The sequence below is a fragment of the Ochotona princeps genome, chromosome 25 (assembly GCF_030435755.1).
Source record: "Ochotona princeps isolate mOchPri1 chromosome 25, mOchPri1.hap1, whole genome shotgun sequence".
Classification (NCBI taxonomy): domain Eukaryota; kingdom Metazoa; phylum Chordata; class Mammalia; order Lagomorpha; family Ochotonidae; genus Ochotona; species Ochotona princeps.
Window position 1 is genome coordinate 18,736,732 of NC_080856.1, and position 23,805 is coordinate 18,760,536.

General features: G+C 41.5%; 5 gene segments (V, D, J or C); all 5 read right to left on the bottom strand.

Annotated features, from left to right (window-relative positions):
* Positions 1-2,205: 2,205 nt before the first annotated feature.
* Positions 2,206-2,758, bottom strand: LOC131483376 (T cell receptor beta variable 16-like). The segment is given in 2 exon segments: positions 2,206-2,549; positions 2,673-2,758. Coding segments are annotated over 2 exon segments (375 nt in total).
* A 3,435-nt stretch (positions 2,759-6,193) lies between these two features.
* On the bottom strand, positions 6,194-6,752 carry LOC131483375 (T cell receptor beta variable 16-like). The segment is given in 2 exon segments: positions 6,194-6,533; positions 6,657-6,752. Coding segments are annotated over 2 exon segments (375 nt in total).
* Positions 6,753-9,170: 2,418 nt separating this feature from the next.
* LOC131483377 (probable non-functional T cell receptor beta variable 23-1) lies at positions 9,171-9,821 on the bottom strand. The segment is given in 2 exon segments: positions 9,171-9,604; positions 9,728-9,821. Coding segments are annotated over 2 exon segments (375 nt in total).
* Positions 9,822-13,276: 3,455 nt separating this feature from the next.
* Positions 13,277-13,967, bottom strand: LOC131483331 (T cell receptor beta variable 20-1-like). The segment is given in 2 exon segments: positions 13,277-13,596; positions 13,869-13,967. Coding segments are annotated over 2 exon segments (408 nt in total).
* A 2,577-nt stretch (positions 13,968-16,544) lies between these two features.
* On the bottom strand, positions 16,545-17,230 carry LOC105942324 (T cell receptor beta variable 19-like). The segment is given in 2 exon segments: positions 16,545-16,966; positions 17,098-17,230. Coding segments are annotated over 2 exon segments (465 nt in total).
* Between the last annotated feature and the right edge of the window lie 6,575 nt (positions 17,231-23,805).

A 23,805-nucleotide genomic window follows, 5' to 3' on the forward strand; every position in this document is an offset into this window, starting at 1 on the left:
AATTATTAGTCATGGCAACGTAATTGCAGCACAATAGCTTTTTTGTTGTTGTTTTTGGTTTTTATTTGTTATTAATAGACTAAGAGCAAAGCCACTGGTTCACCTCTCAAGTGTCAGCTGCATGTAAGTCTGTATCAGGTCAAATCAGGAGGTGGGAACATATTGCAAGCCTCCCTTGTGACTGGCAGGGACCCAAATTCTTGAGCTATTACCGATGTCTCCCAGGCTCTGTATTAGCAGGAAACTGGAGTCAACAGGAAGTTTTTAACTCAGATACTCACATGGATGCAAGCATCTTTGAGAGACTAGCTGCCTACTTTATTAAATTGTATTTTCTAGAACATTTAGAATTTATAGCCAAACCTAACAAATGATACAGTTCCCACATTCCATCTGTTGCCCTGATGCATGGCATCCCCCATGCTGACCTTCGGTGTCGGAAGACTGCAGACCTGACAGATGTAGCTTCAGGGACAACAAACACAGGATGCATAGACCAGCAGAGCTGATGCACCCAAATTCTGCCCTCTATAGTCATGCTCTTGATCACAGGATATACCCCGTCATTTTACACCCAGGTTCATTTTCAGAATCAAAATAAACTTTACCTCAATATGTATCTTGTATGTATCTTGTGGAGATTCCAAAGTTTGTGGAATGTTAGAAAGAGCATAATTTATCTTAGAGAAATGTGCTAACTGTAGGAGGTTTGTGTGGGAAATAGAGTTGACACAGTGAGCTTGCATGTGGTTACTCCTGATCACTGCCTTGTGGCGTAATACAATGTGGCAGAGATATCAGCTCGAGATGTATGAAGTTGAACTGAAATCTTATGCAAAATTGTTGGAGAATATGTATTTTTAAAATGATTTACTTATTTTTTTTTGAAAGTCAGACTTATGGAGTGGGAGAGACAGATTCTTCCATCCACTGGTTTACTACCCAAATGGCCACAACGACTGGAGTTGAGCCGGTCTGAAGCTGGGAGGCAGGAATTTCTTCCTGGATCTCCCATGTGAATTCTGGGGCTCAGAGACTTGAGCCATCTTCTGTTGCTTTCTCAGGCCATTAGCAGGGAACTAGATTGAAAGTGGAGCAGCCAGGACTTGAACCAGCAGCTGTATATGGTATTTGGTGCCATATCAGAGGATTAGTCTGCTTGGCACCATGTTGGACCCAGAATAATATTATTCATTAAGTAAATTTATCTGTAGTTTTAAAAAAGCAAATACCTGATTACTATTTTAAAATATTTTGGGGAAAGTAAACAAAATTTTTAATGATAAATTATATGGTTCAATACTGAAAAAAAATGAACAAAATTCTTAATTCTGATCCAACTCCTTGATAATGGAGAGACAGCATATAGTGGTTTGAATATCTGAGTTCCTGATGTTCAAGTGGAAGCTTCCAGATAGAAATAGTGGCTCCTGGATTTTGATGACACAGAACGACTTTTATGATCACTTGGGTGATAACCAAGGAAATGGAAGGTCTTTCTCTCTCTCCCTGCAATTCTGCATTTCAAATCAATCAATTAATAAATGTTAAACGTTCTCCAAAAGCCTCATGATATGTGTGCGGGGGCATTTTGGGAACATTTGCAATGGATTTTCATGAAACTCATCTATATTTGTGAAAATCCATTGAAATATACACTTAAAGTGAATGTTCTTTATTTAATGTAGCTTTTGACCCAGTAGCGTTAATTTTGAAGATAAAGGGATGGAAGTATTAAAGAGGACAGATGTGTTCAGTATCTGCTAATTTCCAGACAGGACTCAAGAAGCTCTGAATCCTGGAGAAGGATATGTGCTGGATCTCAGGGTCAGTGTCCACGTGAAAGACACAGTGGAAGTGGTCATCATCCTTAACACTTGAATGCACAGAATTCCCATGTGAAAAGCACAAGGTGATATGTCTTAAAGGGGCGTTTGGATTCAGACAGCTTGGGAGAAACATCAAGGAAGCAAGAGAGAACGAGAGGTGTCCTGGATACCAATGCCAGATATTCATATTGGCAACCGTGAGCCTTGATACTTCCCAACTATTCCTTGGACTTTGGTATCCATTATCTATGTTAAAGACTGTTTTCTGCTCATGAAGAACAGGGATTTGCATGCTTTTCCTCCAGACTAATGCTCTTTCAACGTGGGTTTCAGGTGTCTTTCACCAACCTAGCACCACTCATTTCCTGAGCTGGCTGCAAGCTGAGTTTGTGTTCTAAGCAAAGCTCACATTGAGCACTGTGGATTGGCTGCTGGCACAGAAATATGTAGCTGAGTCCCCCAGTTCTGTGGACTGAATTTCCATTCTACAGGGTGAGCCTTTGGGGCATTGCACTGAAAATCGCTCATTGATCATTTCTGTTTTCTCAATAATTTGCTCATTCTGTAAGTAAACCAAAAACTTGAGTTCTTCTTCTGGCTTCCTCTGATACCAATACACATGAATATGCCCTTTCACAGGTAGACACTCCATCTTTGCTTTCTGTGCCATTTCTCTGACTACATGTCTTGGAGTCTGGGTGACCTCTGTGTTCATGGAACCTGTGGAGGAAGGAGACAGATGCTGGTGAGCAAGCAGCTTGTGAGGGAGCCTGTCAGTGCAGCCACAGGAGAAAGTGCAGCCAGCTGAAAGAGGAAGGCAGCTGTTCCAGAAGAGGGCCTTACCTGCTGCACAGAAACACAGGGCCACCCAGCAGAGGACCCTGAGGCTCATGGCAGGTTCAGGGAGAGAGGAATGGCAGGTGGCTTGTTCTGCAAGGATTTCTCATCACCAGCAGTAACGTTCTTGTGATATCATCCTGTCTATAGCCACATTCTTACCCTGCAGGTGGAGCAAACACATTTTATAAGCTGTGGGTGGGAAGGTTGCTTTTGAAATGATAAGACAGCTGTTTTCCTTCTTTGTGCAATGATACTATGCACTCTTTTTATATTAAAGTCATTTTCATGTTTTTATTCATTATCCTTTAAAGTTTGCTATCTTGTCTTCTTTTTCACCTCAGATAACATGTCATTGGAAATCTGCATAGTGTGCATGCATTTCAAAATTACTTTATACAGGGGCCCTGTGCAGTGGCCTAGTGGCTAAAGTCCTTGCCTTGAATGCTCCGGGATCCCATATGGGTGCCAGTTCTAATCTCGGCAGCTCCTTGCCTGTGGTCTGGGAAAGCAGTTGAGGATGGCCCAGTTGAGGATGGGCCAATGCCTTGGAACCCTGCGCCTGCATGGGAAACCTGGAGGAAGTTCCTGGCTTCGGACTGGCACAGCAACGGCCATTGTAGTCACTTGGGGAGTGAATCATTGGACGGAAGATTTTCCTCTTTGTATCTCCTCCTCTCTGTATATCTGCCTTTGTAATAAAAATAAATAAATCTTTAAAAATTATTTTATACAAAATTTAACTCAATTTTGTTCATTTTTTGGCTATTTGAAGTACACTTGCATCAGTCAAACTTGGCGATAAATCTCCCACATAGCAGCTACCTTACAGTAACAGTTAAATGGATAGTCCCTCATGGTGGAAGCTTAGGCAAAACCTCTGCTTGTGGCATTGACATGCTGTATGGGTTCATTTCTGTCCCAACTGTTCCATGTCCAATTCAGGTTCCTGATGATGACCTGGGAAATAGCAGAGGATGTCCTAAGTGTTTGGATCCCTGCACACATGTGGGAGCCCTGGAAAAGGCTCCTGGCTCCTGATTTTCGAATGGCTCAGCTCTGGTTATGGCAGCAACCTGGGGAGGAAACCATTGGATGGTAGGTTTCTCTTTGTCACTCCCTCTCTTGCTCTGTGATTCTGACTTTCAAGAAAAAGAAATAAATCTTAAAAATAGAATTAAATGGAAAACTTCTTATAATAAGTGACAAATACATAGTAAGTGACAAGGAGTAACAAAATGAACACTCTTGCTTGTGTCACAGACACTGTCCTTGAGGTTGTCTATCCTTGCTGCAGTTTTAGATTCCATTTCTCCTCCTGCATTCTGTCGATGCAATCACAAGCTTGAGTTCCTGAGTTTTTCTTCTTTTTTTGAGAAAGGTAAACAAAGATTCCATCCACCAGACCACCCCTCATGTGCCTGCCACACATGAGTCTGGACCAGATAAAAAACAGGTGGTGAGAACCCATTCCAAGCCTCCCATAATGGTGTCTGTGACCCAAGCACTTGAACCATTACTGATGACTCCCAGATTGGGTATCAACAGGAAGCTGGAGGCAGGAGGCAGGTGTTGAGCCCAGACATTCTGTCATGGATACTGGCATCTTTATCTGTGAGATAAACTGCCTATTCCATAAACTGTTTCTCAGAACATTTTGAAGTTCACAGTCGAACGTGAAAGACATGACAGAGTTCCCACATCTCCTACGCTGCCCGCTGGATTGCATCCCCACGCTGACCTTCAGTCTTTCAGTAACACTGTGCACCTGATGGACGTTGCCTACAGCGGGAGCAAGCACAAAATCCAATGGAGCTGATGCAGCAAATTCTCTACAGTCTTGCGCTTCACTATAGATTGTGTCCTGTACCTTCTACATATGTTTATATATGTGTATGTATCTTTATTTTTTTCATATATTTCATAGATATGTTCTCTGAAGCAAGATAAAGCTCATCTTAATGTCTACCTAGCGGAGTTTTTATAGTTTGTGATATGTTTGAGTAAACATATTTTACCTTAGAGAAGAAAAGCATTACTATGTAGGAGGTTCAAACATTGTGGCTGTTACAGATCATTGCATTTTGGAATTGGAATTTGAACCCTATATGAAAAGTTGTGAAAATGTTTTAGTAAGTAAGCTCCATGTCAGTGTTTAAAAAATGCATTCATGGTAATTTTCTTAACACAAAGTCAGGAAAAAAGTTTGTCATATCGAAGGAAAATGGATAAACACCTTTAATTCTGATGCAACTGCTTGCTAATGCGCCTGAAATGTAGCAGATGATGGCTTAAGTATTGATTCTCTGGCACCAACGTGAGAATTGGATGGTGTTTTTGGCCCTTGGTTTCATTTGAGGGTGAATGAACTAGACAACAGAGGAACTCTCTCTCCTTTCTCTACCTCTGAAGTTCAGTCTTTCAATTCAATCAGTGTTACCAAAACAAAAACAAACAAACAAACAAACAAAAAACAGAAACATAGACCTCATTAAAGAGATGTAGGAGAAGTTTTGAGAAACATTTGTAGTTGATTTCATGGCAGTCACAAAATTAAAAAGGTTGTGAAAATTCATTGAAATTTCAACTTAAAGTAAATGTGTTTCATTATATGTATCCATGTGACTCAAAGTGACTAAAAAAGTACGTGATGAGGACCTTGTGGTCTAGTAAAGTTAGTCTGAGCTTGAGGTGCCAGATATCTATTTCGGTGACTGAGTCCTGGCTGCTCCACATCCTCATCTAGCCACTTGCTGATGCTCCTTGGGAGATGCAGAAGACGGTAAGTACTTAAGCCTCTTCACTTACATGTGGAGACTTGGAAGAAGCTCCAGGCTGCTGGCTTCAGTCTGGTGCAGCCCTGGCCACTGTGGCCATTTCAGGAGTGAACCTGCAGTTGGGTGCCATATGTTTCTTTGTATTTTGTCTTTCAAATACTTCAGTCATCTATCTATAGATATATGAACAGTAATACCCCAGTGAAGAGACCTAAGAGAACTTTTGTAGGATATTATCGTCATAGGAATCATGTGTGTATTGAACTTGTCAAAATTCATTCAAATGCATTCTTAAAGTAGATATGACATTTCGTGTATCTTATGAATGAAATTGCTTTTAAAAATTGCATGACAGAAAAAAAAAAGTCACATGGGAATCTCCCAGGAGGAGGAAGTATATCTGAGTGTTTCTACTGAGTTTTCAGGGCAGGTACGTCTGTGGGAAGTAGCTGTTATAAATCTATTAATGAGGGGCTAAGTGCAGGTTTGGATACACCCTGGATCAGAGGGTCCATCGGAGTCCAGGTGATAAACTCACATGGTCACCATAGTTACACTTGAATGTGTAGATGCCTAGGAGAAAAACAAAAAAAAATAAAGGGGAGAGAGAGTGTGTATGTGTGTGGATTCAGTCTCATATGTGCTTAAATGCTGTCATTGCAATTTCCCTTTCAGATTTATGCTCTTTCAAGTTGAGTTTCAGGTGTCCTTCACCAACCTAGCACCACTCATTTCCTGAGCTGGCTGCAAGCTGAGTTTGTGTTCTAAGCAAAGCTCACATTGAGCACTGTGGATTGGCTGCTGGTACAGAAATATGTAGCTGAGTCCCCCAGTTCTGTGGACTGAATTTCCATGCTACAGGGTGAGCCTTTGGGGCATTGCGCTGAAAATCGCTCATTGATCATTTCTGTTTTCTCAATAATTTGCTCATTCTGAAAGTAAACCAAAAACTTGAGTTCTTCTTCTGGCTTCCTCTGATACCAATACACATAACTATGCCCGTTCACAGGTAGACACTCCATCTTTGCTTTCTGTGCCATTCCTCTGACTACATGTCTTGGAGTCTGGGTGACCTCAGTGTCCGTGGAGCCTGTGGAAGAAGCAGACAGATGCTGGTGAGCAAGCAGCTTGTGAGGGAGCCTGTCAGTGCAGCCACAGGAGAAAGTGCAGCCAGCTGAAAGAGGAAGGCAGCTGTTCCAGAAGAGGGCCTTACCTGCTGCACAGAAACACAGGGCCACCCAGCAGAGGACCCTGAGGCCCATGGCAGGTTCAGGGAGAGAGGAATGGCAGGTGGCTTGTTCTGCAAGGATTTCTCATCACCAGCAGTAACCTCCTTGTGACATCATCCTGCTCTCCACCCTGCATGTGAACATTTTTCACCTGGTTGATTTGCTGGTGAGGACATCTGGTGTGAGTTTTAGCCCACATTCTTCTTTTTCTTTTGATTTACCATTTCTCTCTTTTTGTATTCATGTCATATGGATGTTATCTATTCATTGACTTGTACACCTTGATATTTTGTCTCCTTCCTTCCATTTCTTGTGTTGAGTCATACAACTTCCATGTAGTGGTATGCATGAGTTTAAAAATTTCTTGATATTGAAATCAACTTATTTTTCATCTTCTGCTGTTTGTAGTACACTTGTATGAATCACATAACAGATATTTCACATGTAGAATTAAGTTAGGGACTCCTTCAAACATATTTAAAACAAGTGCCTGATGCATGAAGAGGAACAATGTATAATAAGGGCTTTTTCTTTTTAGAGAAGAAATTAGGAGCTTTCGTTGTGGCTCAACACACCAATCCTCCACCTGTTGGTGCCGGCATCTCACATGGGTGCCAGTTTTAGCCCCAACTGCGCCAATTCCCATCAAGCTCCCTTCCTTGCGACCCGGGAAGGCATTGATAACTCAAGTCCTTGGGCTCTTTCATCCACCTAGTTAACCTGGATGAACTTCCTGGCTCCTGGTTTCAGACCAGCCTAGCTCTGCTTGTTTGGCAATTTGGAGAGTGAACCAGTAGCTAGAAGATATCTGTGTGACTTTCCATTTCCTTGTAAATTGGTTTTGAATAAAAATAAATAAATGTGAAAAACTGTTGAAAAGAAGAAAAAGGAGAAATTAGCGCTGAGATTCCTAGCCATGTTAATATTTTTAGATGTCCAACTTTCTCCATATATCCTGAGATGTTTTTTGCTGTTGTTGTTGCCTTCTTGTTTTTCAATAGTGACAGAGACTGTTCCATTTCTTCCCTCAAATGGCTACAACGCATTTGTTAGGATCAGACCAAAAGCAGGAGGTGTGGACACAACGAAAGCCTCCCATGTGACTGGCAGGAGCCCCTGTCGGTCAGCCGTCAGCGGTGCCTCTCAAGTTCTGTATTAGCAGACAGCTGGGTTCAGGTATCGAACCCAGATATTGTAAGATGAGATGCAAGTATGTTTAACTGCTTGGATAGCCATCTGTTTCCATCTACTATTTCTTAGAATTTTTTTTCATAACAAGATTAAGTATGAGTCCCCACATCCTCTCTGTTGCATCCGGGCATAATCTCCATGTTGGCCTCCAGTGTTTGAAGACGGCTGGTGGGATGCTTGTGACCTGCAGGGGACACAAGTGCGGGATGCACAGCCTGGATGCTCAGAACTGGTGTACCCGAATTCTTCCTTCACAACCACGGGTTTGTGTGTAGAACAGCCCTGTGATTCTAACTAGGAGCTTTTCTTTTCAGAAGCAGGAGGAACCTCATTTCAATATGCACCTCGTAGAGCTCTCAAAGCTTGTGAGTGTCACAACGAGCATATTTTACCTCAGAGCAGAAAAGCGCTAACATGTAAGAGGTTTGTGTGGGAAATAACTCTGACACTGTGAGCTAACATGTGGTTGCTAGTCATCACTGCCTTCTGGAGCAACATGCTGAGGCATCTGAAGAGGAATTTGAACCTGATGTGAAAACTTGTAGAAATATGTTTTACTAAGGATGTTCCTCATGGATGTTTAAAAAGTACATTCATTTTTTTATGTTGTTAAAACCAAGAAAAAATATGCAACAATTTTAATGATAAAATTGTAGTCATATGGAAGGAAAAAACACCATAAAAGCAAAAATCAATTCTGATGCAATTTCTTGCTAATGTACCTGAGATGAATCAGGTTGCCACAGCGGGTAGAGATTGGCGGATGTCCCTGGCTCTTGGCATCATCCTCAGCTGTTCTGACCATCAATTCATTTAAAAACACCAAAGACTAACAGGAACACTTTTGTAATACCATCATTGCTTGTCACAATAATCACATGATTATAAAATTTGTGAAAATTATTGAAACTTCTCTTTAAAGCAGGTGTGTTTTAGTTAACTTAATGTTAGGAATCAATAAAGTTGATGTATTACCAGGAGACAGAAGTTTCTGAGCTGTTAACTTTCCAGTGGGGGTGCATCTGTGGGAAGCAGTTATCGCTGAGCCATAATGAGGGACAAGGTCCAGATGAAGTAATGTACTAGATCACAGGGCCAGGAGCCCATGAAAGATACACACCATCAACCTTGTTCCCGCAGGCAGAATTTTTCTAGGTGAAAAGCACACATTTTACAACTTTGAAAAAACGTGAGAGAGATGTGTCTGATACAGGACTGATATCTCTTAGACTGGAAGCTATGAGCATGCTTTTTTGCCTTTGTTCCCCATTGGGGTTTCCTTACTCATGTGTTGTGTTGCCTTAAATCCACAATTTTCCCATTCAGATTTATGCTCTTTCAAGTTGAGTTTCAGGTGTCTTTTACCAACCTAGCACCACTCATTTCCTGAGCTGGCTGCAAGCTGAGTTTGTGTTCTAAGCAAAGCTCACATTGAGCACTGTGGATTGGCTGCTGGCACAGAAATATGTAGCTGAGTCCCCCAGTTCTGTGGACTGAATTTCCATGCTACAGGGTGAGCCTTTGGGGCATTGCACTGATAATCGTTCATTAATAAATTCAGTTTTCTCAATAATTTTTTCATTCTGTAAGTAAACCAAAAACTTGAGTTCTTCTTCTGGCTTCCTCTGATACCAATACACATAGATGTGTCCTTTTACAGGTGTGCACTCCATCTTTGCTTTCTGAGCCATTCCTCTGACTACATGTCTTGGAGTCTGGGTGACCTCTGTGTTCATGGAACCTGTGGAGGAAGGAGACAGATGCTGGTGAGCAAGCAGCTTGTGAGGGAGCCTGTCAGTGCAGCCACAGGAGAAAGTGCAGCCAGCTGAAAGAGGAAGGCAGCTGTTCCAGAAGAGGGCCTTACCTGCTGCACAGAAACACAGGGCCACCCAGCAGAGGACCCTGAGGCCCATGGCAGGTTCAGGGAGAGAGGAATGGCAGGCGGCTTGTTCTGCAAGGCTTTCTCATCCCCAGTAATAAGCTCCTTGTGATGTCATAACCGCCCACAGCCTTCACACCAGCCCTTCCCCTCCATGTAGCAAGCCATGTCATAGGCTGCAGCAGATTAGGCTGTATACTATCTATTGTAGACAAGTGATATGAGTTTTAGCTTACTATTGTTTTTTTTCTAGTGACCCACTCATCCATTTTATGTACAATAAAATCTTTTGGTAAAAATTCATTGTATTAGATACTTACTGGTTTGTTCCTTCCCTTTTATTTCAGGTAATGCATTATTCAGCTCAGTATGTAATATGCATGAATTTCAACATTTATTTACACTAAATTTATCTCTACTTCTATATTCTATTGATTTTTCCATGTACTTAAACCAATATCAGAGTTTACCATTTGACTATCATGTAGCATTACTTTATACTTAAAAATTAAATATGTTACTACAGAAAACATATTTATGACAAATATATGAGACTCAGCATTCTAACTTATTGTTAACTGCTAGGCCACATTCCTGCCTCAACCCTGGCATTTAGGTTTATCATTAGGTTGTTAACACTAATGTAGGAACTTGTGGCATACATATATTTTATTATTTTTAATTGTTTAATTTAGTGACACATTATTTCATTTATATCTTTAAAATTTATCTCAGGAGAGTCATCCTGTTTATATTTTTTATGACATTGTTGAGTGCTATATCTGTGATAATAGTTAGTGGTGTTACACATAATTTCAGACAAGTCATACAGGGCATTCTAATGAATATTTAACATTCATTTATAGTAATTGGATAAAATGTATATTTCACTCTTGAACTGTTTTCAGCCTTTGTCTCTACTCCTGAAGAATAATAGTTTTTTTTTTTTTTTTTAAACTTGCTGTAGTTGGATAGCTTTACCTAACGTAGTGTTAGGCCTGTGATTGGGAAGTGAAATGAAAACATGCCATTGTGAAAATTAGGGGAAAAAGGAAACAAAGGAGGAGAAGGGTGAGTTGAGAACCTGGGCAGGATGGAGGGGAGGGTGGGAAATACCGTAAACATGCAGAATTCGTTCACTTTATACATTTTTTTAAAATGACGACTTCCATTTTTCTTAAGTTTTTGTGCTACCGTGAGCAGTAATGTGTCCTTGTACATGTCTGCATATAGAGCTGGTTTTTTTTAAAATCTTGCTTCTTAAAAGTGTTTCTACAGCTACTGGAAAACTTGCATTTATAAGATAATTACACAAGTTAGTAATATTGATACATTAATAATAATGATGCACGATAATAATATTGATAATAACCGATACAAGATAATAATATTGCTCTGAATTAGGGAAGAGTCAGGGATCAATGAGAAGTATATATGGCAGTCATCAGACTTGGCTTCTTTCCCTGCTGTTTGCTCAACAGCTGGCCTCTCCTTGGTTTCAGTTTCTATTTCCTGCAGGCCAATTTTTTGTAGTTTCCTGTTGAGCATGTTGGCCTGTTTTCCCTTTGCTCCTCTTTCCCTGTGGGCTGCATGCTTCTCTGTGATGACTGGCTCTTTTCTGCTGACTTTTTGGGCTCCCTTTCCAATCTAGCCGCAGCAGGTTTATCGGACAACCTTGCCAACCTGCTCTTGCGCTCTTCCCTCACTGCACCAATAGGCCTAACTTACCTCCTGGTTTATCGTGGCAGCCAGGAGGATACATGCTGGGTGCATTCATGAAGCCTTCATCTCCACTCCTATCAAGAGGTGTTTTATCTCTATAGGATACCAGTGCAAACAGCACTTAGGCAACATTTCTTTCTGAGTGGATAAAATTATTCTTCATCTGCAGCATTTTGAATTTGTATTCAGACAATCCATTTATAATTTATTTTGGCTTAATCTGTGAAGAAGGGTTTAAATTTATCTTTCCTTATATGGGAAACTTGTTTTAGAATAACTTTTTTGGTATAAAATCATTCCCAGTATATCAATAATGATAGCTCTGTCCCATGTAAATATATACATGAGCTTCCTTTCCATCTGTCATGATTTCCTACTCATCTATTTATTTCTGTCTCTTTCATTATCTTACAGAATAAAATAATAATTGGTATTGAAATTCACTTAATTTCACACTTCCATCTTGCCCATACTTCTATTTTTTCCATTTATATTGTAGATTTTATCAAATTTCATGAAGAAAATCTTTTTTTGATTTTGATTAATGTTGCTTTGACTATCCAGATACTCTTACAGAAAGATGTCTGTTAATGCCTTTTGCTCATTTTCTATTGGGTTAAACATATGTGTGCTCAAAGCAGTTCTTTGATTTCCCTCATGAAATGATTTTTCTAAAGGCTACCCTCCTTACTCCCTTAGTTAACGACTGTCTTCCAATAGAAATTTCTTGTCCAGAGACCAGCCCAGCCCTGTTGTATGAGGCTTTCCTTACAGATTCCCTGCCTTCTCTCCCACAATGCCTTTCGCAAGCACCTGCACCCCAGCACCTCCTCTACAGATGCTCTTGTCTAAGCTGCAGTGAGAGGCTACTGTCCCATCTTGTTCCCAATCTTATCTGGTCTTTTATCAGTCAAAGTTCTGAGTTTGAAGCTGTCACCAAACTCTTCTTTAAGTAGCTTTGTGCATGGTTACTCATCATGTTCTTTATCTTGAGGAAGTAGTTTGGTGACAAGACTCTGCTGGATAATCCTGGAGCCCTGTCACCAAAGCTTATCACAGAAAACACAGTGACCTACAAAAACGTCTTCAGAGCTACCCAAAGATGAAGTATGGCTTTATCTGAGCGCATATAATAAACATATGGCAGAGTATTATCCCAGTCAATTGAATGTCTTCAGACCAGAGAGGGTATACCTAAGAAGCCATTGAACTTGACTGGACAATAAGATACTGGACTCTATGTTTGGTATATGCTTGCAATGGGGGAATCTCAACTGAACTTGAGCTGTGGTTATGCAACAAGGTGGAGGAATCCACCATGGTGGGAGGGTTTGGGGAGGGGTGGGAGAACCCAAGTATTTATGTAACTGTGTCACATAATACAATGTAATTAATGAAGTTAAATAATAAAAAAATATATATATATATATTTTCCTAAAAAAAATAAATAAATAAATAAACATATGGCAGAGTTAGGGCAAGCATTCAGGATTTATCATTGTCAGGGCATTTCAATGTCAGGTGGCCACATCACAAGGCCAATTCAGTTCCCCTTCTGCATGGCGCACTCACTGCACCTCCTCCACTCGCCACATCCAGAACCTCTCCCACTCCTTTCTTCCTTCTCTTTTCTCTGTACCTTTAGCTCTCTTACTCTGTGGCTCTCATTTACACACACACACACACACACACACACAGATGTTTCAATTAGAGGAGCTGTGGTTTCTGTCTGCACACCTCCTTCCTGTCTGATGGATCTGATGGGTGGGAGAGCTTGGGTTCCCGCCAAGGTTCTTGCTGAGGACTGTGATCTCAGCCCAGCGCCGTGTCACTAGCACCACAGAAGTAGAAGCTGCTGTCTTCAGCATGAGCGTTTGTCACTTCCAGAGATGAGTAGGTCAGGTTTGGGTGACTGATGGGAAACTTGGCTTCAGTAAAACCCTGTTCATAGGCAGCCTTGGAGGCCGCATTGGAAGTTGCCATGAGTGTGAAGCTCTGTTTTGGGAGTTGATGATACCAAAACATGGTTGTGGCCTGCAGGTCCACACAGCGACACTCGATCTTCACAGAGGTTCCACTCTTAAGGATAGCCCTGCTGGGAGTTTGCAAGACCAGTGCATCAAGTCCAGAATCTACAGAAACAGAGTTCAGAGAGAGAAATGGGACCAACATGAGCAGGATCGGCTATAACCTCAGACTCCCTGGCTCACCTTCCTCCCAGCTTTTAGAGATTCCACTCTGCTTAGTGCACTCTTCCTCTCACACGCATAAGCCCCATCTCCACTACCTGGTGGCTCTCACCCTCTACCGTGATCAGAATAAGCAGCCTGCAGTGCCCACCCAGTCCTTCACTCCTACAAACACATGCACCACACATGAACTCCCAGTGCAACATGGCTCATACCAGGCCTCAGAAAGAGCAGAAGTATCAGCATGTTCAATGATGGCCTCACACCAGCTCCTCTGAAGAACAGTGGGACAACACACTCCATCTTCCTCTCCCAGTCCGGGAGCCTGGTGACTCATCATACATAAAGCTCTGAAGATGTTCTCATCTGCCCCCTGGCGGTGCTCTTTGCCATTGAGGCAAGTCACATCCATCTCCCTGACCACACTTATCTCTTTATTTTAAAGAGTTATTTTATTTTTATTTGATAGGTAAATCATATTTACAAAGAGGAGGACAGACAGAAAGATCTTCCAACCACTGGTTCATGCCCCAGGTGGCTGCAATGGCCAGAGTTGACCCAGTTTGAAGCCAGGAGCCAAGGACTTCTTTCTGGTCTCCCACGTAGGTGCAGGGTCCTCTACTGCTTTCCCAGACCACAAACAGGGAGCAGGATTGGAGTGGAGCAGCCAGGATACAAACTGGTACCCATTCTGGTTTTGTACTTGCAAGCTGAGGATTTAGCTATTGAGTGATCATAATGGGCCCATAATGAAGACTTTTCTTCATCTTCTCAAGGACATATTGATCTCATGACAATTCCCTTTGTATATCTAAACTCTTTATTCCAAAAATTCTAAAAATTATATTTGTTTAGCAAGTATGCCATTGTGTAAGTCACTGTGGAAGTTATGAGGATAATTTAACTAAAATTATTTTGCTATAGTAAAGATCAATCCAAATATTGGAAAAACACTTTCCAGCAATGATGAGGAATCATTTCTGTTTTGAATGTGCTGGATAAACTTGCTCAGTGGATCAACCTGGGAAATACACAGTAATAAAAAAGAAGAGTTTTTTCCAAGATCTTTATACTTTCATCTTTCTAACATCCAAATGGTTGTACTTATACTTAATGTTTAGTTCTGTTTCTCTAAAATATGTTGCTTAAAAAGAAATGTGGGATTAAGATTTAGCCCATCAAATTATGTTCTACTGTAGTGACATCGCATGTTCCGGAACAAACAGAACAACCATTGCCGTACACAAATACCAATGTTTTTATTGGGCACATTTGCATGCTTCTGTGGCTGCATCTTTCTTTCTTTCTTTCTTTCTCTCTTTCTTTCTTTCTTTCCTTTTGTGTGGGGTCTCCTTAGAATGGGATCACTCACACTAGAACTGGACTTCTGCTGTAATGAGTGAGCAAGAAAGGTGTACTATGGCCACAAACATCCTTGACAACCTGAACTCTTGAGAGTGATGTAGAGGATATTTGCAATGTACTTAGTACAACCACATGTCCTGTGTTTTTCTTCCTGCTGTGAGAGAATGCAAGTTTCAATGACAGTATGGAGTTCTCATTATGCCATATTCTCAGCCTGCTTTACACCCCATTTGCGCATGACTATCCTTTCCATTCTCTATAGTTTTGGCCTCTGGATGGTTATGTATAGGACAAATTTCCACATAATATATGGGCAAAAAAAATCCAGAAAGGATTTAAACAGCTGCATGGAGCCATGGCTTGTGCACTATGGTTAGGTATTCCATGAATTTCCTATATCAGGAGGCAAAATCCACAGAGCAAAACTGACTCAGGTTATCTGATATTTTTGAGAGTATTAAAAATAAAAACACTTCAGGGCTGGCATCGTGGCTTAGTTGTCTAGTCTTCCACCCTGTGGTGCCAGCTTCTCATATGGGTTTGTGTCTCAGCTATGCCATTTCTGATCCAGCTCTCTGCTTATAGCCTGGAAAAGCAATGAAGGATGGCCCACGTTCTTTGGACCCTGCACCTTTGTGGGAGACCTGGAGGAAGCTCTTGGCTCCTGGCTTCAGATTAGTTCAGCTCTGGCCGCTGTGGCTATTTGGGGAGTGAATCAGCAGGTGGGAGACCTTTTTTTCCTCTTTCTGTCTCCTTCTCTCTGTAAGTTTTGCCTTTCAAACAAAAATAAATAATTTTTTAGAAAAGATTTATTTTATTTTTATTGGAAAGTCAGATATACAGAGAGAAGAGACAGAGAGGTAGATCTTATGTCTGATTATTCACTCCCCAGGCAGCCCAAACAGCTGGAGTTGTGCCGATCTAAAGCCAGAAGCCCAGAGCCTCTTCCAGATCTCCCGCATGGGTGCTGGGTCCAAAGGCTTTGACCTGTCCTCGACTGCTTTCCCAGGCCTCAAGCAGGGAGATGGATGGGAAGCAAGGCCACCAGGATTAGAACTGGTGCCCATATGGGATACCAGCATGTTCAAGGTGAGGACTTTAGCCACTAGGCTACTACTGTGCCAGGCCCAAAAATAAATCAGAAAGAAAGAAAGAAAGAAAGAAAGAAAGAAAGAAAGAAAGAAAGAAAGAAAGAAAGAAAGAAAGAGAAAGAAAGAAAGAGAGAGAGAAAGACCAGGACTGAAATTGACCCTCTGACTCTCTGACACGGGATATTGGCATTGCAAATAATGGTTTAACTCGCTACATCACAGCACTGGATGCAGATACATATCTTTAAATCAAGACACACATTATAGAAAGATCTAGATTGCTATACAGATATATATGAATACATATGATAGAGAAATATCATGAGTGTGCATACATATGAGGTCTGTATTTGTAAGCCAACTTTGTGAATAAGTGAAGTTTCACAAGACCCTAATAAAGTTCCAAGACGATTAAGTATTTGCATGGTGGCAGCTTCAATGAATGCTTGCTTGAGGTTTGTGAATGGCATGTTGGCGACTGGGAAGAGAAGAGCCACCTGTTGGGGAAGCAGGCCTTGAGACATATTTGTGCATGGAGAGGAGGTGGCTGTGCTTCACTGTGTTCATACTAGTGGCACAGAAATAGACAGCCGTCTGGTTCGTTTGAGTCAATGTCACAGCAAGAGTAAAGGATTCCTTCTTCTCCCGGGAGGCACTGTAGCCTTCAGCCAGGTCCCCTCTCTGAACATCTGTGACAACTAGTGAGTAATAAATGAGTTTTAAGCCTTGCCCTGGGTCCTGTCGGTACCAATACATGGTGTCATAATTCAAATTCTGTTCACACTCCATGGTTGTATCCTGTCCTTCCTTTCTGATTAGGTATTTTGGGATCTGAATTATTCCACCATCTGCGGTTCCTGGGGAAGAAACAGAAAGGCATGTGAGCACAGTGAGGGAGGGAACCTATGCTGCTGCCCTTGGCAAAAGGGTTAGGTTTGCAGCCTGGGATGCTTGGGACAGGAATTTGCTCCCTGAACCCAGGACTCACCTGCCTGAAGGAGAATCATCCAGCACAGTACCTGGTTGGTCATAGTGGAAAGAGGCTCTTGTAACTCTAAGCGCCTTAGGAACAGAAACAAAGCAAACTTAGCTCTGGGGCTCCCCCTGGCTTAGTAAGTGGAGTTGCTCAGGAGTTGAAAATGAAGCAAGAGGATCTTCAAGGCAAGTTCCCTAATGTTACTATTGAGATGCCAGGCTAGGCAACTGCCAAGGCACTCACACAACCAATGACAGTACTGTGTGTGGGCAGAGGACTGGAACCATACTTATCCGAGGAAAGTTTCACTCAAACTGCTGTTTGCTTTAGCATTCTGGTTGCGGTAATATTTTTTAAATGTATCATTTTATTTATTTATTTGAAAAGCAGACAGATCTCCCACCAACCGGTCACTCTCCAAATGCCCACAGTGGATGAAGACGGGAGTTGGGAACTCCACCCAGGTGTCCTACATGAGAGGCAGGGGCCCAACTACCTAGGCTCTCACCTACTGTCTCCCAGGATATTCACCGGCGAGAAGTTAGAATCAGAAGTAGTGCCATGGAGTGAACTCAGACATGTGGGGTGAGAGCATCTCAAGGGACATCCTAAGCACTAGGCAAAATGCCCACACCAGCTCTAATACCTCGGCCATTGCAGGAGCAGTATAAATACCTGGTTATAGGGTGTCATAGGTTAATAAGGAAAGGATAATTGTAGGGGATCTGGTCAGGTATGTCCTAGAGGTCGTGGAAACACCTGTTTAGCTCTTCTTCAACACACAACATGGCTGAAGATTCTCTGTCCTCATGCCAAGGCCCTGCTTCCCTCCATTCGCCGTCTGGCTGGCTAGTTCTACTTGTTTCTACCGTTTTACTTTTACACATTTTCCTGCATTTTTCCAATGCTCTTACTGAATTTTCCATTGAGATAATTTCCTTTGCTCACCTTTTATTTAATTCCTGGGCTACTTTTATCTGTTTCTTTAATTTCCTTCCTGATTTCAACGTACTTCTCTTTTCATTTTTCCCCTGATTTTGCCATTCCTGTTCACAGACTTTGTACTCCTGCTTATGGTAGGTCTCACATTCTCAGTTGCTCTCTTGAATGTATTGAAACTATTTTGGAGTTTGAGTCTTCTTCTGACTAAAGATTGTTTAGGGGGTGTTTTTCTCTTCGTTTTATGTCATTGGGACATTGAGCAAATTCTAGCTTGATAGCGTTTTTAAAAAACCATTCTAGCAAAGTGTAGACACCTCAGTAAGTTGTTTTCATGGTTGGAGTGGTTGTGAGTCTTATCAACTTGCAATTTTCTTTCATGTTGCAGGATTCTCAGGTTTTCCCCCTTTGCCTTGCTCTCTTCATGCTCAAATGGCCAGAGGACCTTCTTTCCCTTTGGCCTTTGGAAGACTGGTTCTGCAAGTCATGTGTCCAGTGCCTTAACTGAGTGGATCTTGGTCTTTTCCCACTATTTACTGCAGCTGTCCTTCCACAACCATTGTCCATTCTCTGTTTTCCTGACCAATATTCTGAGAGGTTTTGTCCTTCTGGTGGAGTGAGGGAGGGACAGGAATAAATAAATTTTAGCAAACTCTAAAAGCAGAAAATACAGTGCTATAACATGTTTTATAGTCTATGCTTGTAAGCTTGGGCAAAAATTGTTCCATGTGTATTTGAAATGACTTTGCAGGTGTCTATCTGATTTTATGGAGTTGCTAAATTCAAGCAAAATGTTAATGTAGCTTCCCAATTTTTGCTGAGTGATAAGGAAAAAAAAGATAACCACAGAAATAATAAAACTAAGGAAATGTGTTTCCAATGAATGATATCTATGGGCAACACATTTCTTCTAAATAACAGAAAAAATATGTGCAGTTCTATTTCCGTCACCTCTTAACCATTTAATAGTGTTATAGCAGTTCTTAGTCCTGACATCCATACAAACCTGCAAACCTGCCTGTGCACAAGGCAAGGGACAAGGCAAGGTTTATGCCTGGAGGAACACTGGGCAGTGCTGAGTGAGACGAAGACAACCTGTGAGCCAGACAAACTGGGTTTGAATCCTACCTCTGATCCCTCTTACTGTTTCCCTTTTTGTTTTAAACTGATGGCTCGGGCCCGGCGGCGTGGCCTAGCGGCTAAAGTCCTCTCCTTGAAAGCCCCGGGATCCCATATGGGTGCCGGTTCTAATCCCGGCAGCTCCACTTCCCATCCAGCTCCCTGCCTGTGGCCTGGGAAAGCAGTTGAGGACGGCCCAAAGCTTTGGGACCCTGCACCCGCATGGGAGACCTGGAAGAAGTTCCTGGTTCCGGCATCGGATTGGCGCGTACCGGCCCGTTGCAGCTCATTTGGGGAGTGAAACATCGGATGGAAGATCTTCCTCTCTGTCTCTCCTCCTCTCTGTATATCCGGCTTTCCAATAATAATAAAAAATCTTTAAAAAAAAAAACCTGATGGCTCAGTGCAGGTTTCCCAGATAAGTGGCTGGAGCATACCTGCCTGAGCCGTCACCTGCTGTCTCCTAGGAGCTGCATTAGCAGGAAGCTAGAGCCAGGATTCAAAGCCAAACACTCTGATGTGGGATTTGGGTATCCTACTAGAGTCCCAACTGCTAGTCTCAATGTCTGCCTTTTATGCTTTAAAAGATTAATGAAAGGAATGAGATAACGAGGGATAAACCACACAGTCTCTTTGTAAAAGCAAAGAAAGTTGTTTTCTTTGCTTGTCTTGTCCAGCTTGATAAACAGTGTGAAGTTTAGGAAAGAGAGCTCTTTTTGATTCATTAGTGTTAAACCTAAAAGGTGGGGACTAGACAGTGGCAGGGAGTAAATCCAATACCTGTGATACCAGTGTCCCATATGGATGCTGTTTCTAGTCCTGGTTGTTCCACTTTTGGTTCAACTCCATGCTAATGTGCCTGGGAAAGCAGTAGAAGATGGCCCAGACCTTTGGATTCCTGCACCAATGTGGGAGACCTGGAAGAAGCTCCTGGGTCCTGGAGTCAGACCAGCCCCATTAGGCCACTGAAAGCATTTGAGAAATGAACCAAAGAATAGAAAATCTTTCTCTGTCTTTCCCTTTTCTTTCTCTCACTCTCCCCTTCCGCCCCCCCCCGACGCTCATCCTTTGTGTAACTCTTCAAATAAATAAATAAAGCTTAAAAGAATAAAACCTGACAAGTGACATCCAGTTGCTAAAAGGTCTTATATGTTTGGGATGACAGAGTCTCTGAGCAGGGGCTGGAGCTTCTATGACATGTTTATGGTCTGCACCGATTTTCTCCATCACCCTGTTAAATACCTTGGAGCTGAGTTTCCTACTCAGACAGCAGATCTCCCCTCAGTCCACTGCGATATCCCAGGCAGAGCCTGGGGGATGTTTGTGTATAATGAGGACCCAGCTCTGTAGTGATATGGAGGCTGAACTGGCACAGAAATACACAAAAATCAAGCTCTGGCAGCTTGATTTTTAGATTGTTGGGTCCTTCTTTGGGAAATTCAGCAGAAAACCGTTGCGTTGGCATTCCTGACTCATCTATGACTTTTTCTTTCTGGAGGTAAATCATGAATTTTAGACCTTGCTCTGGGTGCTGCTGATACCAGTAAACATGACTGTGTCCTTTTACTGGGCTGCAAGTCAGGTTTACCATCTCTCCTTTTCCTCTGACCAGGTGACTTGGACTCTGAGTAATGTCAGTATTTGTGAGACCTCAAAGGAAAAAAGATTGAGTGAGGCAGGGTCATGAACTCAAAGGATTGCAGGGAAGTAGCCCAAGGTGAGGTCCAACATCATCAAAGTCTCCCGTATTTATTTATAAAAACTCAGACAACTTTGCTATTTTTTTACAGAATGCAATTGCTTCTTTTCATATAAATGTCAACACCTTTCCAGAAAGCTGCAGGAAACAGAATTCTAAAGAATTTTTTGAAAGACACAATTATTAAAGCAGAGACAAAGGCTCATAAAGTAGATCCATTCTCGCAAAACTCACCCGTTCCCAGGAGCCCCATGACCACACAGTATAGGAGTCTGGCACCCATGGCAAAGTTAGGCAAAAAGGGGAGACCACAGGCAGGGTCAGGAAGGGCACTTTCCACAGTAGGTTGGGGAGCTACATCTCACAGCTGCTTCCTGCAAAGGTGGGACTTCCTGTGAGTGCCCCATTTCAAATGGGCCCTGTGATCCCTAGGACAGATGTTACATATCAGTTCAATAGCTGATCTTGTGGTCTTAACTATGCACACAACCTGTCGCCTATTTCTAGGGCTCAGAATACATTTTAAAGTTTGCAAAATGTGTTATATTTTTTGAAAAAGATTTATTTATTTTTATTGCAAAGGCAGATATACAGAGAGGAGGAGAGACAGAGAGGAAGATCTTCCAACCGATGATTCACTCTTGAAGTGACTGCAAAGGCTGGAGCTGAGCCAATCCGAAGCCAGGAGCCAGGAACTTCTTCCAGGTCTCCCACATGGGTGCATGTTCCCTAGGCTTTGGGCCGTCCTCGACTGCATTCCCAGGTCACAGGCACAGAGCTGAATGGGAAGTGGGGCCGCTGAGATTAGAACCGGCATCCTTATGGGATCCCCATGTGTTCAAGGTGAGGACATTAACTGCTACGCTATCGCGCCGGGCCCCAAAATGTGTTGTATTTTAAAAAGAGTGACAAATTAATGAGGTTGTATATATACACACACACACATATATATATACATATATATATATATATATATATATATATATATATATATATATGCTAATACATCACTCCTATTCAAAAGGCTGATTTTGGAACTACCCTCATTTTGTTCCTCTGATGTTTGAGTCTTTTCAGGTTGAGGCAGCAGCTTTTTTCTTTAAATTGAAGTGTGATTTATGTGACATAAATTTCATCCTTAGAAAGTACGTAATTCTTTCCTGTTTTGTATATACCATCATTTTAGTAATTCCAGAACATTTTCACCACCCTCGAAAGAAATCATGTGTCATTGGAAAGTACTCCACATCCATTCTTTCACATAGCCCATGTTTACCATCAGTCTACTTTCTGTAGATTAGATCTAAAGATTTTAATTGCTCTGAACATTTTATGTAATAGAGTCATGCAATAAATGCCCTTTTGTGTCTGGGTTCTATCATTGCAAACATTTTCAAGTATAGGATGTGTCAATGCTGACTGATTGCATTTTATCGATGCACTGATTCCCCTGATTTGTGCGAATCCCTTCATGCATTGATGGACTGTTCCACTTTCTGGCTGATTTGGATAATGCTGATCTGAACGCATGTGTAATTGTTTTCATTGTCTTGAATACAGACCCAACAGTGGAATGGCTAGGCTGTCAGATAATTCTAAATTCAACTTTCAAGTAAATCCCAAACCACACAATGTCTGTACCATGTTATATTCACACCAGCCACACATGAGGATCCCAGTTGTTCCTGGTTTGTGTCTGCACTTTGGTTATAATCTAGTGGATACTTCGTGGCATCTCGTCGAGGTTTTGCATTTCCCTGATGGCTAATGACGCTGAGCATTTTCTCTACATTTTTTTGTGTCATTTATAGATCATCTTTGGAAACATATTTATTTGTATCCTTCCTCACCTTATCATTATCTTATTCACCTGTAGATATTCTCTGTATATTAAATATAAATCCTGGTGAGATATTTGATTTGGAAATACATATTCCATTTGTGGGTTATCTTTACCTTTCCTGAAAATGTTCAGTGTTTCTGATTCTATGAAGTACAATTTATCTTTTTCTCCCCCTTGGTTGCCTGTGTTTTGGGCTTTGTGCTTAAGAAATCATTGTCTGCTCTGTAAGACAAGTCCCCAGATGGTCTTGTGACTCAGCTCATCATCTCTTTCTCATTTTAAGGTCCAAGAATAACTGTAGAATATACTGGGAATGTGACATCTTGTGATAGGGAGGGATTGGTCAACAAAGCTTAGATTCTGTTCTTACTTCTCCCAGAATGGGATATTCTTCAAATGTTTTACCCAGCAAAAATAGCCCCAAGATTTTAGTGTGAGTGCATGACACAAGATATCTTTCCATCTAGCTGGGTCTTCTGTAACTTCAATAATGTTGTATATGTCTCCACTCCTTTGATTAAATTCATGCCTGAAGATTCTATTTTGAAGCTTTCAGATTTTATAATGCAATTGCAAAGATATACCGTAGAATTTTGATTCATCTTTTATCTTGAATCTAAATACACCTGTTTGTTGGAACTAGTGGAGGGGTGTGTGTGTGTGTGTGCATGTGTGTGAATTCATTATGCTTCTTCTGGGTCATGTCATTTATAAGTAGAGATAATTTTATGCTTGTCATTCTAACCTGGATGTTTTTATTTATTTTTCATACCTGATCTCCATGGATAGACCCAGGTTAGAAATAGGTTACTGTTCTTTCTGTGTTTATGAATAAGTAACAGAGGAGACCTGGAAGACATTTCTGACTCCTGGCTTTGGTCTGCTCAGTCCTGGCCATGGGTCAGTACAGCCATCTGAGGAGTGGATCAGTGGATAAAGAATCTCTCTCTCTCTGACTCTCCTTCTCTGTCTCTGTCTCTTTCTCTCTGTGTAACACTTCCAAATAAATAAATCATTTTTTAAAAATAACAAGTTTTGAGTGACATTTTAACTGTCATATTTTATTAGTTTGAATAAATTGATTTTTCCTCCCAGTATTTTATAAAATAAAGCATTTTTC